The sequence below is a fragment of the Leiobunum rupestre genome, chromosome 7 (genome assembly GCF_980474605.1).
Source record: "Leiobunum rupestre chromosome 7, qqLeiRupe1.1.hap1, whole genome shotgun sequence".
Taxonomy (NCBI): Eukaryota; Metazoa; Arthropoda; class Arachnida; order Opiliones; family Sclerosomatidae; genus Leiobunum; species Leiobunum rupestre.
Window position 1 is genome coordinate 44,421,330 of NC_143390.1, and position 17,342 is coordinate 44,438,671.

General features: G+C 35.5%; 3 protein-coding genes across 5 annotated transcripts; 2 read left to right on the forward strand and 1 right to left on the reverse strand.

The window, feature by feature from the left end:
- Positions 1 to 374: 374 nt before the first annotated feature.
- Positions 375 to 3,261, forward strand: LOC149936453 (uncharacterized). Its single transcript, XM_090180645.1, has 2 exons — positions 375 to 647; positions 1,163 to 3,261. Exons 1-2 carry the CDS (start codon positions 462 to 464, stop codon positions 3,008 to 3,010), a joined length of 2,034 nt encoding a protein of 677 aa, XP_090036771.1. The 5' UTR covers positions 375 to 461; the 3' UTR covers positions 3,011 to 3,261.
- Positions 3,257 to 8,754, reverse strand: TM9SF4 (transmembrane 9 superfamily protein member 4). Of its 2 annotated transcripts, none has more exons than XM_090180647.1 (17): positions 8,598 to 8,754; positions 8,229 to 8,457; positions 8,001 to 8,169; positions 7,831 to 7,933; positions 7,708 to 7,760; positions 7,609 to 7,650; positions 7,459 to 7,541; positions 7,287 to 7,395; positions 7,110 to 7,224; positions 6,094 to 6,226; positions 5,458 to 5,615; positions 5,308 to 5,391; positions 5,080 to 5,255; positions 4,705 to 4,768; positions 4,036 to 4,155; positions 3,885 to 3,974; positions 3,257 to 3,819 (listed from the first exon to the last, which is right to left on the reverse strand). In XM_090180647.1, exons 2-17 carry the CDS (start codon positions 8,449 to 8,451, stop codon positions 3,670 to 3,672), a joined length of 1,872 nt encoding a protein of 623 aa, XP_090036773.1. In that variant the 5' UTR covers positions 8,452 to 8,457; positions 8,598 to 8,754; the 3' UTR covers positions 3,257 to 3,669. The 2 variants fall into 2 exon arrangements, with proteins under 2 accessions (XP_090036773.1, XP_090036772.1); XM_090180646.1 differs by having other exon boundaries at positions 8,521 to 8,754.
- Positions 8,755 to 8,909: 155 nt separating this feature from the next.
- Positions 8,910 to 17,052, forward strand: Exd2 (Exonuclease 3'-5' domain-containing 2). 2 transcript variants are annotated; one of them, XM_090153393.1, is made up of 9 exons: positions 8,910 to 9,038; positions 9,237 to 9,537; positions 9,605 to 9,730; positions 9,883 to 9,994; positions 10,360 to 10,708; positions 10,796 to 10,961; positions 11,019 to 11,216; positions 15,906 to 16,046; positions 16,700 to 17,052. In XM_090153393.1, the coding sequence occupies exons 1-9, from the start codon at positions 8,963 to 8,965 to the stop codon at positions 16,923 to 16,925; spliced, it is 1,695 nt and encodes a 564-aa protein (XP_090009519.1). In that variant the 5' UTR covers positions 8,910 to 8,962; the 3' UTR covers positions 16,926 to 17,052. The 2 variants fall into 2 exon arrangements, with proteins under 2 accessions (XP_090009519.1, XP_090009520.1); XM_090153394.1 differs by lacking the exons at positions 15,906 to 16,046; positions 16,700 to 17,052 and adding an exon at positions 11,350 to 11,495.
- The last annotated feature ends 290 nt before the right edge of the window (positions 17,053 to 17,342 follow it).

Here is a 17,342-nt window from a genome sequence, read left to right on the forward strand (position 1 = left end):
AGCAGCCGATGGTTAAATCATAGGAATACACAATTACACAGATTCTTTCAAAGCGAAATATAGATATATATTCTATGGGATTTACTAGTAAGTTCTATAACTGGCAATTACAGTTGTTACTGTAAAATACTTATCGTGCTAAAACTAAAAGTTTAAAAGATTTTTATCTAATTATAGCCAATAAGAGCTGCATAAATTTATACGATTTATTTGTTTGGTTTCGCGATGCTACAATGAGCTTCGAAATCTATGGACATATTTTAATTTAATCTGAACCGGCAGACTTGTTACTGACGTGAACTTTGAACTCAGATTTTGGGACTATGCTATGGCTATGATTCTTGGATTAATTGGCTTTACGTACTATGTTTTTGTCTATTTTTTTATGCGGATAATAATCTGAGAAGTCAGAAAGACTAGAATATCATTAAAGTACTTTTTTATTAATATTTTCTATAATAATGGATAATATTGAAAGAACAAGCATGAACTCTCCTAAAAATTTCCAATGCCCTGTTTGTGAAAAGCATTTTAGTCGTAAATTTACACTTGATATGCATCTCTTAATCCACAAAGGCCTCAAACCACATTCCTGTTCGATTTGTGGGAGATGTTTTCGTCAAAAAGGCACTTTAATGAGGCACAAGGTAATATTTATTATTATATTGTTGTAGCATAATATTGGTGTTTTGTTTTTAACTTACTGGTCCACTACTTGCATTTCTCTAACTTCTGAATATGCACCATAATATGGGAGAATTTGAATAGGGTTTTTGTTAGCTTTTCACAGTGGGTGCTCTGCTTTGTCGTGTTATTAACTTGTTATTATTTACAATTATTTCCATAAATTACATGAATTTTGTATTATTGTACACATTCCTCACGCATGATTGCATTGCATGAATCCTTATGTCATATGTTTTCACTAATAATAAAAGATAAAATTAATGACAGCTCTGGAGTTAGTGTTTAACACTAAGCTGATAGGGATTGGTAACAGATACCTCATTGTCAGGAAAATTGTGGTGAAAACATTATGAACCATTATTGTTATCTCTGGTACCTGCTATTTTGGTGTTTTTTTCTCTAATTGCTTGGGAATAGTCTATTCCTCACATTTTTGACGAGTAAATCATTTGTAATTAACGTACCTTGATAATAGGCTTTACACAGCACCACTGCATTGTTCCAGTGTCACCTATGCAATAAAGCGTATCGACAGAAAAATGTGTATTTACACCATTTAAAATACACGCACAAAGTACCCACCAGCGGTAGTGTGGAGAGAAAGAAGTTTAGCTCCGTAATGGCGAATGCTGAGAACATGGCACTCACTTATCCACAAAATTATTTGCCAATGAATGAGTCTGACAAATCAGTACAAGATGTCACTCATAGTGATAGTGTTCATTTATCGATATCCACACCTAAGGCAATCGCTTGCTTAAATGAAACTGATATTGTTTCAAGTGGGAGAGGGAGTTTTGTTAAAAAAGGAATGGATAGGCCTAAATTTGATAAGTTAAATTCTGCTACAGATTCCTATTGGAGATGTGATTTTTGCGGTATTATTATGAAATATAGCTACGAGAACTGTACAAGGCACGTGGCAACCCACAAAAAAGAGTTTACATTCCAATGTTTGGGTTGCTCAAGTGTATTTTTAGAAAAAACTGATCTCTTAAGCCATCATCCTCGGTGTGTGGCCTACCACAGTCAACCACAGATAAAGGTTCCTTACAGCTTAAGTCTGGAAGATACTTCAACTTGCTACACTGAACCCGAAGCTAACAATAGGAATCTCTCTGATGTAACATTTACATGCATTCCTTGCCAACTGGACTTTCAGACAGAAGATGATTTTGAATGTCACGTTAAAACTCATGTGCAAAGTGTTTTAGGAGAATGTTCTAATTCAGAGAATTCACCTGATTTACCTGAGGCAAAGTTTAATCCATATTCAATAGAACAGAACTTAACTTATCCCGGATCCTCAGGAATGGAACGTGCTGAGAAAGTTGGTGACCCATATGAATGTGGAAATCCCTATGAACTCATCAATACTGTAGTTGCGGGAGCCAATTCAGTTTTAAATTTTATGTCAAACATTAACAATGAAGATCTGAATAATAGTGATAGAGCTGCGAATGATCTTGACTCCAATACCATTCTGAATCTCCGTAAACCTGAATTAATTATCAAAAGACAAGTCAAGAGTGAGAAAAAAAGTAAAATTTCTACAGGAAATGGTGGAGAGAGGTTTAATTGTGATAAGCAAATAGCGACAAGATCTAAGTCTACAATAACGAAAGAAAGCCCAAGTTTGAAATCATTTTCTGATGTGAACAAAAATAGCTCAAAGTTAGTTTCAAATGAAATTGTCAAATCCGTAGCCCCAAAAAATAAAAATGAATACATGGAAGCGTTATCTTTCAAGCTTAAAGAAAAACTCAATAATGATAGAAAGTCAAATTTATGTAATGTTTCGCAAGAACTTCAGAAGGAAATTTCACATATCAAATATTTTTATTGTAAAATTTGCAAGATGAAATTTAAATCCAGATTTCAAAGACAAGTGCACTTTACTAAACATGTGCAGTTAATGGACATCAAATGTACTTTGTGCAATAAAATCTTTTTGCGCAAATTTCAGCTATTACAACATTTGCGACAAATTCATTCAAAGAAATTTTCATGTCCCAATTCATTTTGCGCAAAAATTTTCACCAACAAAAATTTGTTTGAATTACACAAGAAAACCTGCCAGAGTGAAGGAATTCCTAATTTTAAAAATTTGGCCTTTGCTCCAGTCATAGACTTAACTAAACTAAATTCTGAAAATGAAGGTCTTATTTTAGGTGTTATTCCTTTGAATGATAAAAGAAATGAAATTCAAGTCAAGAAGTTAAGCCCAAATATTCGATTTGGCATTCCAGTTTTCACTTTGGAATCAATGAAAAAGGGTTGTACAGGTCTTCCAATTATTGGTGAAATATCTTTACTTAAATAAAACCATTAAGAGTTTTATTGTTTTTACGTACTTCTACAACCGCTCATGGTTCGTTATTACTCATTGTTAAATTTAAGATTTACTTATATATAGTATTAGGTGAAATATTGTTTATATTAAAGGCTTTTACATTTTAATAACTTTTTATAAGCAAATGGGTGTTGGTTATAACGAGTACTTATATTTGTCACAATTTTTAACCCATGTAGAGAATTTTAATAAAAACAAGGACCAGTTTCTAGTAGTTTTTATTTCCTGTGTTCTTTCATAATTTACATATTTTAATACACAGCAACTTTGAAGATTACAAGAATTAAAGGTGCAAAAAAAATAATGTCCAGAGAAAAACCTAGAAACTCAAATATTCAGTACATCAAGGTGATTTTGGCTTTAACCGCTTGTGTAAAATAATTTGATGAAAATGTGGCGAACATAGCAAAACAAAATTGAAAGACAATGTACAATTAACAAAATATTAATCACCTCAATTTCTGAAGCATTTACACTTTGAGAGTACTTAAAAATATGACTGTGGAAGATCTCGCCTACTAATTTAATGTGGAAAAATGGCTTATCTCACGGATAATGCTTTTAAGGTCCTGCCTCGAGAGTTAATCCAAATTTACTTTTCACTCCAATTTTAATAATTTAAAAAATGTTTAGTCTATTTTAACAGCCCCGTATATCATTCGCACAAAGAAATAAGCCGCATAAAAACCAATTGTGCCAGTTAATAACCAGAATGTGAGGGCCATAAGACCAGTGTAGCTAAAGTATAGCAAGGTTGGAATGAATTCCGTGATTTCCAACTACAAATGTAAAATTAATATTAACAGTAATTTATGCAAATATTTATTTTTGAAGAGGTTTTTACCTTTGTGACAAAATAAAAGACTGCGTAGGCAAAAACGTAAACAGCACAACCTCCAGAAACAGTGAAGGATCGCCACCACCAGTGATAATCCTTTAAAAAAGTTATTTTTATTTAAAGAAATTAGATTTTTAGGTTTTAAAATTATAAATACTTCGCCACAGAGCTGGAAATAAACCATAACGATGCTAATTTGCGAACATGAAACGATCAAAATAATGAAGACCAAAAACAAGAAACCAAACATGTAGTAGAATTGGTTCTCCCAAATTGCCTGTTACCAGAATAATTTGCAAGTTAGTTACTATCATCACTTTGCTTTTTTATAAGCATATCAAGAACGTATTTAGGTCCCTAAAATATTTAACTGAGGCAATGCTGCAGCCATGTTCTTCAGATCTATTCCAAATTGAGAATGGAGAAACAATTGCAAAACATTTTGGGTACACACACTTTTTTTGGCCAAAACAAAGCCATTCTTTTATCTTCAAATTTTGAAATCTTGGATAATTTTATCTGAACAAGAACTAAAAATGTAAATCAACCTTTTGTTGTAGTAAAAGTTTTTTTAAGAACTAAATAATTTTCTTCAACGGTTAACCTGTTAAATTTCAGTTACTCGTTGAAACTCGTCTAAAACTCCATACACAGTTAGCAAAAATTGTTGGCTCGTACAAAATTATACCTTTTAGAATGATACTCTTAAATATCCTAGTTTAGAAACCTTCAGATGGCGCTACTTGTAGCAAAAAAAATCACAGTAGCTAGTCTATTACTGTTCAACATTCGTAGTAAACTAAATACGTTCTTGATAATATATTACGGTAAAAATGAAGAACAACTCAATGAACATGGCGCCAAATGGAAGCACCCCTGACATTAATGTGCTGTTATTGAAAGTAAAAAAGAAAGTTATGTTTACAGTTTGTATAATTATGAGGGAAATTTTCAGTTGTTTCTGGATATGATAGACCTTCAATGGCATTTTTCAAATTGTAATACGTAGATATTGAAAGCTGTCAAAAATAATCTTAATTTTAAAGATTTTATAAATATTATTCAAGAGCTATAAAAGAAATTAAGCAGCTCTCAGCAGCTACTAATTTTTTCCCCCTCTAATTAGATGGACCATTTCTAATAATAACATAGTGTTGAACGAAACAGCCATTGAAGGTCACAAACTTGAGGTTCTTCTTACCACAAAATTGGGTTCATGTACCAAACTTGCTCAGGAACTTGTCTAGGTATCTGGTTCGTTCGAACTGGGTGTTCATACGGTTGCTTTCGATAACCAAAGTAGTATCCAAAAAATACCAAAGGAACTGAAATTCCAAACCATAGGCAGAGTAATGCCATCATTGTCGCAAAAGGAACCTAAAAAAGTACCATTAATTTTTAATTAGAAAATTTAACACTCAAATGTTACCGCTCCGGAAGAATGTTTTCCCCATATGAAAAAATTCATAAAAAATCCAACACCAAATGTGATTCCAGGATAGAAGGTGGCAGTCTATATAATATACACAAAACATTCAGAAGGAAATTTTTTTAATTAGTTTTAACTTCTAAATAATACCCAAAACGCAGCTTTCCTCCACTGCTGACCACGCAGAGTTTTATAAAGTCTAGCTGAGAAATATCCTGCAAATAAGCCCATGAATACATACAGGAAAATGACTGTAGTCATCAATGCTCCTCTCGATGCCGGAGACAACATGCCAAGCATAGCAAAGACTTTGAAGAAAATATAATTTAGACTGGCTTTATAATTTATATATGTGAGAGCAAAAGTCAAACGTGTTGAGATAATTTTGAATTTCTTTCAAGTCACTCATGTTTTTACATACCTTTTCTTAATTATAAAAAGACCTCATTATTAAAGGAATAAGCAAAGTTGAGACCCTTTTGTAAAGGATATCTCAATAAAAAAAGTTATTATTGTCATTTATTTTTCCTGAAGTGTTTTTGGGTCTTGGTGAACTTTTGCTCTTAGCAAAGATAAATGAAACCTCGTACCCTAGATTCCAATTAAGAGAGCTTTCTGATTGACAGTTTTGTGGCCATCGGTTACGGTAGGGCACTATCTATAGTTAGTTACTATGAAGCTTAATTAAGTGGGTAAACGCGCAATTCAGTGAATTCGGATCTAGGGTACAAGGTTTATATCTTCACTTTCAGGTATTGATTGATCATTTAAGTTAGTTATTCTCACAAATGGTGATAAAAGTCATGAAAAAAATTTGTATTCCACTTCCAATGACAGCAGCGAAGAGTTTTGGGTGTTTCGGAGGCCTGAATACGTCTCCGTGAACTAATTTCCAACCACTTTCTTCTATTGTGTCATCCTACAGGAAATGGAACATTGTGCATTTAGATCTAGGTAAGTAGTCCAATCCTTAAAAGTTTGATCTAAAACCAATTGCACAAGAATGTTTCTTTGGTTTTTTAACGACCATAATAGATTTTGGGTGGTGAAAGAGCACTCAAAAATTGTTAAACTGCGGAGAAATGTTCTCTTGCAATTAGGCCTGTGCGAGTACTCGTCTTGAGTCAGAGTACTGACACTGACTCGCAATGGCTTAATATATTACTCGTAAGAGTACCCCAAGTCCTTTGCCAATGCTTAAAAATTACTCTTAAGTGGACTGAGTTAATAAATATTCCACATAGTCCTTTATTTTTTGACGAGTCAAAGGAGTTTTTTTTCTGACTTTTGCTTAGTTGCATTCAAAGGCTCACCAGATGAAATCCCGTAATCGCGCTAGGGTAGTGGTTTTTATTTTGTATGGTTGGTTTGCCCTTTGGTTTAACGGAGATCGCGTGACTCACCAAGCGGCATCTTTTCCAATTTTAGTTTTGATTTTTTTTCTGCACTCTGCAGTGAAGAGAGTACTTTTCTTTGTGCTGGTGACGGGGCTTTAGTTTTTTACAATAACCGTAACAAGTTAAGACTTTAGTTTACTTAAACTACTATGAGACTATTAGAAGTGGTTGCGTACGGTTAAGACCCAAACTAGGCTTGATCAGAAAATTAAGACTTAAGAGTCCTCAAGTCCTTAAGAATTAGTTAACGAGAATTGGACTCGAGATTCGCGAGTACAATTCTCCAGAACTCGAGACTTGACTCGAAGCCATAAAGAGGACTTGCACACCCCTACTTGCAATTTGGTCAATATTATGCTAGAATTTGAGCTAAAACTATTGAATTATAAGTTATTGGTGTTTTACCATGTCATCATCTTTATTATATCTGGCTATGTCTCGACGCAGCGTACGAATAATAATCATGGTCATTATTCCACTCAAAAAGAAGACTACAACTAAGCTGTTGATTATCGAAAACCTAATGAAAATAATTCAATTAATCATTAATGAACCACTTATTAGATTAGAGTATAACAATACCAATGAATTTGAGCATCGCTCATTGACAAATAAGTATCCCATCTGGAAGCCCAACGAATTTCACTTTTTTCCCACTCAACCTCGTAAGAAAATATTAATTTTGTTCCATCTTCAAAAATGCATGAGTAAAAATTAGTTTTTGGGCTTGCTTTATATTAACACACACATATACCTTGCCCATTAACTAGCTGTTTTTTATGGTTTGTTGGAAATTTGCACATGTTTTTGACTGTTTCATATTCTGCAACACCAACACTGGAAAATTTTAATTTATTAATATGTATATTATATATACACTATTTATAAAATTGAAGCTGCTAACCTAGAAGTCTCAACTTCAAATCCAACTACCCGAAACTTAACACTGAAAGGAATTGGAATTAGAAAATTAAAAAGAAATATAATTTAAACTGGTTCTTACCTATCTTCAGTGTGATATTTTAAAATAAATTTTAAATGATTGTTTATGTATGCCTTTAAACAAAGATAAATATATATGTAGAAATTTTTTAAATAGTATAAATAGAAAGATTAAATTTTGTACTTTTCCATCTTCGACAAAACCTAATTTATAACCATGTTCATATTCTGATTGGCCATTTTTAGATGTTTGAAATCTAGTAGCACATGGTAAGTTGTCTATTAGCCTGGAAAAATGCCCAAAGTTTGATGATTAGTGAAATAGTTTTAATAAAAATGTCTTCTGACACTTACAAATGCACTGAATATTGATGCTGTATTCGGTGTGCTGCAACAGCGGATTCTTCACTATTCCAGTGCATAGGTGTAATAGAGTTATTGCAAACAAATTTGCAGCCATGGTTTGTTGCCATTGATACTTCGTAAGGTGTATTTACTATCCTGTCTCCTCTTAGTACTTCTCCTATAAAATGTTGTACATGTTATTTACCTACTTAATTTTGATTAATATTAGTCTCTTACCTAGATTTTCCGACTTATAAATAAGACCATTAGTAGGTGAACAGAATTTAAGAGAATAATAATCATATGGAAGTTGTGTTTGCGTGCTTGTCATTTTCACAGCTTTCACTTCGATAATGTTGCCTTTGTTAAACTCTTTGGGTGCAACTCCCGGAACATAAAACGCTTTCACATGACTTATCACGAATAAATAAAATATGAAGATTGGTAATGTTCCCGCCATTTTAATCTAAAGTAGGGAAATTAAAATTTTACGAAGAATATTACGAAAAAAAACACTCGCTAATTTCACTTTGTTGTAGGCCTGTACCATGCCTGTACAATTACGTAGTCCTCCCCTAAATTTGATATTAAAATAGAAATACAAGCCTTGGCCTTTGGGGATGTAATTTATTTCCAAGTTCCCTTATTAAATACTCTAAAAAGAAAATTAAACCACTATTTTCAACTTAAAATCATTCTTCAGTAGTAAAAGAAAGTATCTAGGCTTAAGCGCCTATCGCAAAAAAATACTGTCTATCCACCTTCGTACTTCGTACGTATTAAAATTTGACGTAATCGAATCATCCGACGATTTCTTTGAAAGTTTGGTAGATGGCGCTAGTGGGCTGTGTTTTCTATCTCTATGGTTTTCCTATCAGTGAATGTTTAGACTTTACTTTTCATATTAAACATGATAAGGATAAGGTTCGCCGGCCGTGTTATATTTAACTAAAGGTTATAATTTATATTAAATGCCGTTTAATACGAGAAAAATTGTGGTTTTAGGTTGTACGGCAGCAACAGGTATTTTGGCAGGTGTCTGCTATGGTGAGCGTTTTGTTAATAGAGAAACACGCTAGAACATGTGTAGGGGGAACGTGTATGGAAAACAGTCTGTGCACAGTAAATCTACGTCTATACTAGACGTTCCCCTATGCGTTTTCTAACTAAACCATTTTAATTACATTAAAATATAACCCCAAACTACCATAGTAATCCTATGGTTTATAATGTGTGTTCTTATAGCTCATTTCCGTCGGAAACTGGTGCAAGCTGCTAAACTTAGTTTAACACTTCCCAAAACTTATGTCATTTCGCAAAATGAGGATTGGGACGCGGTATCAAATGAATTTTTGAAACTTTGTCATATGAGAAGGGTTATTGGAATGGATTGCGAATGGGTTGCCCAAATCAACCAAAATTCTACTAGACGCCCGATTGCATTATTGCAATTGGCAGTTGCCCAAGATATGTGCCTACTTTTTCGACTAAACATCTTAAAAGAAAATATTCCAGTTGAACTGAAATTTTTATTAAAAGACGAGAGGTGATTTATTTTTGCATTTCATTAAAATGCTTTGCATTTCTAAATTGCACATTTTCTATGAGTTCAGTATATTAAAAGTGGGAGTAGCCATTCATGATGATTCAAAGAAACTTCTACAAGACTATGGATTCATTGTGAAAGGATGTTTGGATTTACGATATATTGTCAATAAAATTCCAAGATTTTCTAATTTGTAATTAACTTGCCCTCAATTTAGAATAAGTGATTTTCAATATTGTCCAATGCATGCCTAGACAATTAATAAGTCTTTATTAAATCAAAAAAATATTGAAACTCTCTTAGAAAACAAGGTATTTTCTTTATAATAATAATTTTTTTGTGTAGAGAAGCAAAAGGTCTTCGGCATTTAGTAAAAGTAGCTTTGGATTATGAAATGGATAAATCCTTCAATATTCGATGTAGCAACTGGGAAAATGATGAACTATCCCTAAGGCAGGTATATAGACTGTTATAGCTAGCTATAGCCTATAGAGGTTCGATCTTATACTACATAATGGCAATTAAAACTTTTTGGGTCAGGAAGGGATTTATTGCAAAAAAGAAAATCAACTTGTAACACTATTTTAAGCATTGTTTTATGTAAGAACTATAAACAAAAGTTCAACTTTGGCAGAATTCAGAAACAAGAAAAATTATTTTTCCACAGTTTTTATAAAATTTTTAATTGCTGTTTCAGACTAATAGCGCTATCTAGTAAAACTTCAGTTATTTAAAAATGAACCTCTAATGGCGTTACCCATGTGTAGAATCTTCTCCCTTGTCAAATGTACATTTAATTTATAATAATCTCTTCTCCAATAGATAAAATACGCTGCTGAAGATTCAGTTGGCTCAGCTCTAGTTTTTAAATATTTAGTGACTTATTCTCAGCTTAGTTGGTACAGATTGAAACTGCCAACGGATGAAGAATGTTTGGATGCCGTTATTAAATTATGTGGTGATAAAATTGACCTTGCTTATTCAGAAAAGAGAAAAAGCAAGAGCCCATCGAAAAAAATTGGACAACCTGGGGGTGTAAATGGTACTAGAGCTTATTCTACAAGAAGCAAACCTCTATACCATAATTCGCAACTTCAAGCTCCTGATGGAGAACCTCTTTGCACTTGCGATGTCAGAAAGGCTCAATGGTATTTGGATAGAGGTCTTGGATGTAAGAATAATTTTTCTTTATACAAAATCGAAACTTTGTAGAATTTATCCTAGGTAAAATAAAGAGATAAAATTCTGTTCATTTCAGTTATGATTTCCGAAGACCCATTTGTAGTTCGTTTAAAATTTGAGCCATCTGGTAGACCAATTCTAGATAATAAATATTACATAAAGGAGAAGGAAAACCGTTGCGTTGTGTGCGGTGACTCTGAAAATGTTGTTAGGAAAACTGTAGTTCCTCGTGAATATAGAAAGTAAGACATTCTCATGTTCCATAGTAAATTTGTATTTTTCAAAATATTTCTTTATAGGTATTTTCCTTCATTAATGAAGAATCACCTTTGTCACGATATTTTATTGCTTTGCGTATCTTGTCATATCAAAAGTAACTCTAACGACTCCGTACTTCGTCATCAGTTAGCGGAAGAATGTGATGCACCCATTGGATGTCAAGACGACGTCAAATGCCGAGAAGATCCTGATTTGAAGAAAGTTAGATCAGCTGGAAGGTAAATTTTACATTTAGATTCTACTATTTGTCGTTTATATTTTGGTATATTCGTAATTGAGTAGCTCAATTATTGAAAAAACACTATAGATTAAAGGCAGTGGGAAGTCACTCCTTCTTTTTCCTGCATTTAGGTTGTTGTGTTGTCGAGGAACCACTTTTTATCGTATTAGATGTGGTAGAATGGATCTCCGAATAAAAATAGAATACATGATTAAACCATGGAGTAAAAGTGATGAGTAGTGTTGTAAAACCAATATTATGCCTTGGGGAAATTAATTTAAGGGGGTAAAAATGTAGTATTTTAGATCGTGATGACATTAAACAGAGTGCAAGTATAAGAATGTGTCACTGTGATGTTAGGATGCCTCTTTAAAAGCATTGAAACTGTTTTACAACATGACAAGCCTTTTTCTTAATGTAGCGTCCGAAGTGAAATCTGTTGCAGTTCTGTTTTAAGTAAAAAATGTATTAAAATCCACCTTCCTACAACAGTGTGACGAAATGGGCTTGGGAAAATGTATCGCTGCCACAATTAAAAGGAAGGTAAATAATAAATAGTGGTGTGCAAAATATTTGGTTACACCCAATAATTCGATCCAATACGAAATCGAATAGACCTTGAAAATGATCGCGAATATTCGTTTTTTTTATCAAATTGTGGAATATTTGAAAGGGGAGGTGGAAAATATTTGGTATTTCAAATATGGTTGAATAACTGCTTGGGCTTTTCTTGATTAACAGGACTAAATACCTTAAATTATGTGGTATTCGAAATACTATTTGTAATTTGTTCAGTTAACTTATCCTGTTTTTTTCATTCTGAAATATTCGATGTTTTAAATATCCAATTTGATTTTTGCTAGAAAACCAATATTTGATATTCTATTCGTCAGAACGATTATTACGCTATAAATATTTTATCAGTGAATTTTAAATTTATTTTAACCTTCAAAGGGAATCCACGAAAAATCTAATCCGTGAATCGAGAAATCCAGAAAAATGTAATTTGTAGAAAGATATTATCCCCAATTTACATGTACCATCAACAGGATAAACCCCTTTGGCGGATCATGGATGTAACCCGTGGACCACGATGGTACATTGATTAGCCATTTCTGCAAATAAAACACGATTCCTGCCATTATGAATGCAAAATGAAATTACCCAGATTTTAAATTTCCATCTGTGGTCTCAGATATTTAAGGTTAAAATTAGTGTTGGGCCGAAACCGATATGATATCGCTATCGGTTACCGATTTCGCGATTCCCCATTAATCAGTTCGCGTCTAAATTACCGATTTTCCCCGATATTTTCGTAAAAACAAGGCAGATGGCGCCGTTAACCTAATTCGGCTACCGTAGGTTCGTGATTATTTCACGTGCTTAGTGCTTACCCCACGCGTCCCGTAAGCTATATAATGGCTCACCAAAAGGTATGGGAGAGTTTCGTTTGACCAACCACAAAATACACGTTACGCCGACTGCTCGTTTGGCCGACTGCTCGTTTGTCCGACTGCTCGTTTGTCCGACTGCTCGTTTGTCCGACTGCTCGTTTGTCCGACTGCTCGTTTGTCCGACTGCTCGTTTGTCCGACTGCTCGTTTGTCCGACTGCTCGTTTGTCCGACTGCTCGTTTGTCCGACTGCTCGTTTGGCCGACTGCTCGTTTGGACGATACTAGGTGCGTTTGGCCGTCTGCTCGTTTGGACGATACTAGGTGCGTTTGGCCGACTGCTCGTTTGGACGATACTAGGTGCGTTTGGCCGACTGCTCGTTTGGACGATACTAGGTGCGTTTGGCCGACTGCTCGTTTGGACGATACTAGGTGCGTTTGGCCGACTGCTCGTTTGGACGATACTAGGTGCGTTTGGCTAGGTACTGTCCTCTAGGTCGCGTTTTAGAAGGCCCAGCTTGGTTATAAAGAACGGGGCTGGGGGGGGGGGCGCCAATACTTAGAATACATTGCTTGCAGCAAGAGGAGCCGGGTTCGATCTCAGCTTGTGGCACTGGGTGAAAACTCGGAACTACTCCTTCTGCGTTGAGTTTGCAAGTTCTCTCCCCACTGGTTTAAGGGGTTTTCCCCCGAGATCTTCGGTTTCCCCTTCCATAAAAACTTGTTGAGGTTAACGGTAATAGTTAGTGTAGGGAGCTGTTGGCTCGAACGCGTGGCATGCAGAGCTTGCCACCACCCTCCTACGCATTGTAACCCGGCCACCTGAATTAATGGCTTCAAAAGTCGCTTGACGACTTAGGCCTAGGGTGGTGCCTTGGGTATTAGCCTAGCTGATTATTATTATTATTATTAATTCAACCTAACACTAAAGACACTAGTATAAGAGTCGGTGAAACGACCAGTCGTTCAAACGACCAGTCGGTTAAACGAGCAGTCGGTTAAACGACCAGTTGGTTAAACGACCAGTCGGTCAAACGAGCAGTCGGTCAAACGAGCAGTCGGTCAAATGGGCTGCTCATTTGGCCGACCAGAATTTCGGCTAAAAGAGTAGTCGGCCAAATGGGCATTCGGACATATGAGCAGTCGGTCAAATGCACCCCACCCTTCCATTTATTGATCTCAAATGCTCTTAAGATCGCTAGCAACCGATCTGCCGATTTCGACAGAGCAACGGATCGAGGTCGCTCTGGGGCAACTTCTTTCGTGTGTTCCTTTTCAGCTCCTGAAAAAGCGCTCGAATCTTGGAAACGTGTTCCATTTGTCTCTCGATCGTACTGAGATCAATTACGTCCTCTCCTTACCTCGTGACAGCAATTCCAATGAACGATAACAGGGCATTTTTCAAGCCCTATTTCCGAAATTTAAACTTTTAGATAGCCCTTTAAATTACTAGCCTGTCCTCAGTAGCTGAAATATGAAGCGTTTCGTTTATGTAAATGAAGCTTAAAGCGTCTTTAAACATTAGGAAGCTAACATTCCTACGTCACACGACGTCTCCCATGCTTTTTCGTATTCAAAGAAAATTCTACCCAAAATGGCGGCCACAGCCAAAGCTACGGATTGTTAGTTCCCTATTAGGATTAGACTGGATGGTCCACTAGTATTTGGGGCTAAAGGAGGGTACACGATGATTAATAATAAGCATAAACTATAGTTGTTAATTTTCCGGAAAACCGCAAATCGGAAAAGTAAAAAAATTAAGGTTAAGTTCTACTTTTGGACTCGATAAAATGAGGTGAAAATGCCGAGAAATTTAAATTTGAGAACAATATTAGGCTAATCATGGAATGAAAACCTTTTTTTTCTGAAAAATACCGATCATTTTCCGGAAAAAGGCTTTGGTAATTTTCCGATAGTGAAAGTTTCCGACTTACAACTTTAATAAACTATATTGGAGCGGTCCGACATTTGCAAATTTGGCGCACGGGATTTTGAATCTCAAATTAATTTCAAAAATCAAACTCATTTTGATATAAATTTATAAGCACTATTTTCGTGTTGATTTCCTATTTTATACACAATCCTAAAGGACGTATGGTGTCCGACGCCGGTGTACAAAGACCAGGCCCGACAAGAGGGGGGAAGCCCGTACAAGCTTTGGGGCCCCGCGTTCGAGCCCTTCTACTATACTTCTCCCGCGAAACATTGTTAATTAGAAAAATAAGGTAGCTCTTGGGGCCCGAAAGTATTGTTTTGCCAGGACCCGGGCCCGCTCTCGGCGGCCCTGACAAAGACACACATTATACGTCAATCAGTTGCAAATAGAATGTCCTCGCCGGCATTGCTAACATTGGTGAGATCGGGGCCCTGGAAGTGGGGCATTTGCCCATTTTAGTAATTGTTGCCGATTTTCGACTTAAAATGTACATAACTTTTTTAAATTAAATCCGAATTTGTTGTAAATTATATTTTTAGTTAGTACTGATTATTTTTAACTGCCTTTTCGGTTGCATTTCTGGCTAATTCGCGGGACCCAATTGACCCGCGTACGAGCTATTGTGATTTTTCAATTTCGTACCAATTGACTCGGGCGTCATCTAACTCCAAATAATTCGTTCGCGTGTCGCTATCTCATTTCCAAAACCAGGTAACTCGAAAAAATCCTTTTTCGATAAAATTCCTCTTGGCTTTGTTACGTTAAAGTTGTTTATATTTAATATCTGAAATATAGAAATACATCGGGGGGGGATTGTGTGTACTTAAATGTCCAGGTCATCTTGTTTTAGGCTGATTTTGAGATTTGTCAACTGATTTTCGTCCAGATTTCTGGATTTTCAAGTTGATATCAAATTTTCTAAAATCCTTTTTCTTTGGAGTGTACGGGATTTGCGCGAATGTCGGACCCTTCGATTACATTTTTTTTAACATTGCTGTAGTATTATCCAATTAATCACTTCTCTTTTTCGTGTATCGTGCTTTATCCTTGGATTAATAATAGTAGTTCCTACCTGGAAATATCACTCTAGCGTTCCGCGTGCATTTCGTAAGTGTTTGTTACGGGTTCTGCCTTGTAGAAGGCTACGTGTTACGGCAGTTTCGGAAATTCTCCGTTAACTTCGCCGAAGCGGCGCTGCTGTCGCAAAAATTATTTGCTTGTTAGGTTTTTTTCAAGTGATATATCCAGGTAGGAACTACTTATATTAATCCAAGCTTTATCCGTGAGAACTTCGCTTGAGATTATTGTATTTAGGAATAATCTTTTGTTCACGCTAATGAATTAAATTTCCAATTGAAAGGGCGCTACTGAAGTCAAAACACAAACTTCCCGAGGTCCGAATGCGAGAGATCGAACAAGTAATTAGAGACTATTACCACGTTGGATCGAATGAACCTTTATCCGAGACGCTAATTCAGCAAGCGTCAGACGCCGAGGCGATGTAAGTAAAGGCTGGTTTTCACTAGGGCAAAAACGCCACGACAGTGAACGTCGACGCGAAAAATTCCCGTTAGGCTTAATGCAATATTTTTGCGTCGACTGTCACCGTTGTGGCCATTGAATTGGGAATAATACTGCTAGAATTACAATTACGATTTCGGTTAGCATGGTTACGCGGGACCTGTTCTGAGAAGACTGTACGAAATTCAGCTTTATAATTAGGGGGTAGCGCCATCTATATTTTGTAAAGTTATATGGCTAAAAATAAATTATTATTAGCTAACTCACCGTAACTTGTGTTAAAAAGGATCGTGTTGGCAGAATAAAATTATTTTTAAACAACTTCAAAGGTTTGTTTGTTACGAGAAATCATACATTTTAATTTCGCGTCAGATTCGCGCTAAAATTCAATTGCCATATTGTGGCCACCACCAGAGACAGATGCCGCCACGGTAGAACGATAAAGTTGATAAAGTTTCCTTATTGAAAGAAATTGGTCCCGCGCCAGCCAGATTTAGTTGTACCTCTATTTATTCCCAACTCAATGGTTGTGGCGTTTTGGCCCTAGAGAAAACCAGCCTTAAAGCTTCCTCAGTTTCATTATCTTCTGATGCACCTCTTGATATTCATGAGAAACCGAATGACTCGTTTCAGTTTGAGGAATAATGCGTATCTTCCGCATGGCAAAAAGGTGGTCGAAGTGAAATCGACCGATGGTGGCCTGATGCCCTTTGAAAGTAGATGGAGACAACACTTTTTAGACACCATGAAACCCCGATTTTTGCCAGAAATGTGGTCCGTTGATCACAATCACGAGCGCTTACTAATTCAAGTCAAATCTGGTAAAAAGACGAATTTTGACCCCTCTATATTAGGCTAATTTTTCTAAGACGAAATTGAACTTTTTGTTCGCGTTGATCAATCAAACAATTTTGTAAATCGCTCAAATTCTGGATAATATTCCTAGTTTATTTTTATTTCTTCTCCGTTTGGAGATCGCTTAAATTCTGGATAATATTCCTAGTTTTTTTTTTCCGTTTTGCAAAATAAAGCCAAATGTATAATTATGTTCCTTAATTTCAGTTGTCGAGATAAAATATCTAGACCTATAATAATTATCGTACACGTCAATAATTTCGAGCTAATTTTTGAGTCGTACGATTATTTCAACTGCCTACTACATAATACGCTGATTTCGATAATGCAGCTTAAAGGCCGACTACATAGTTATTCGGTTTACTCTGCCTTTCACTGGAAGCTGGCTCGCTGCAAGACACATGTGCTATGCAAGCAGCCA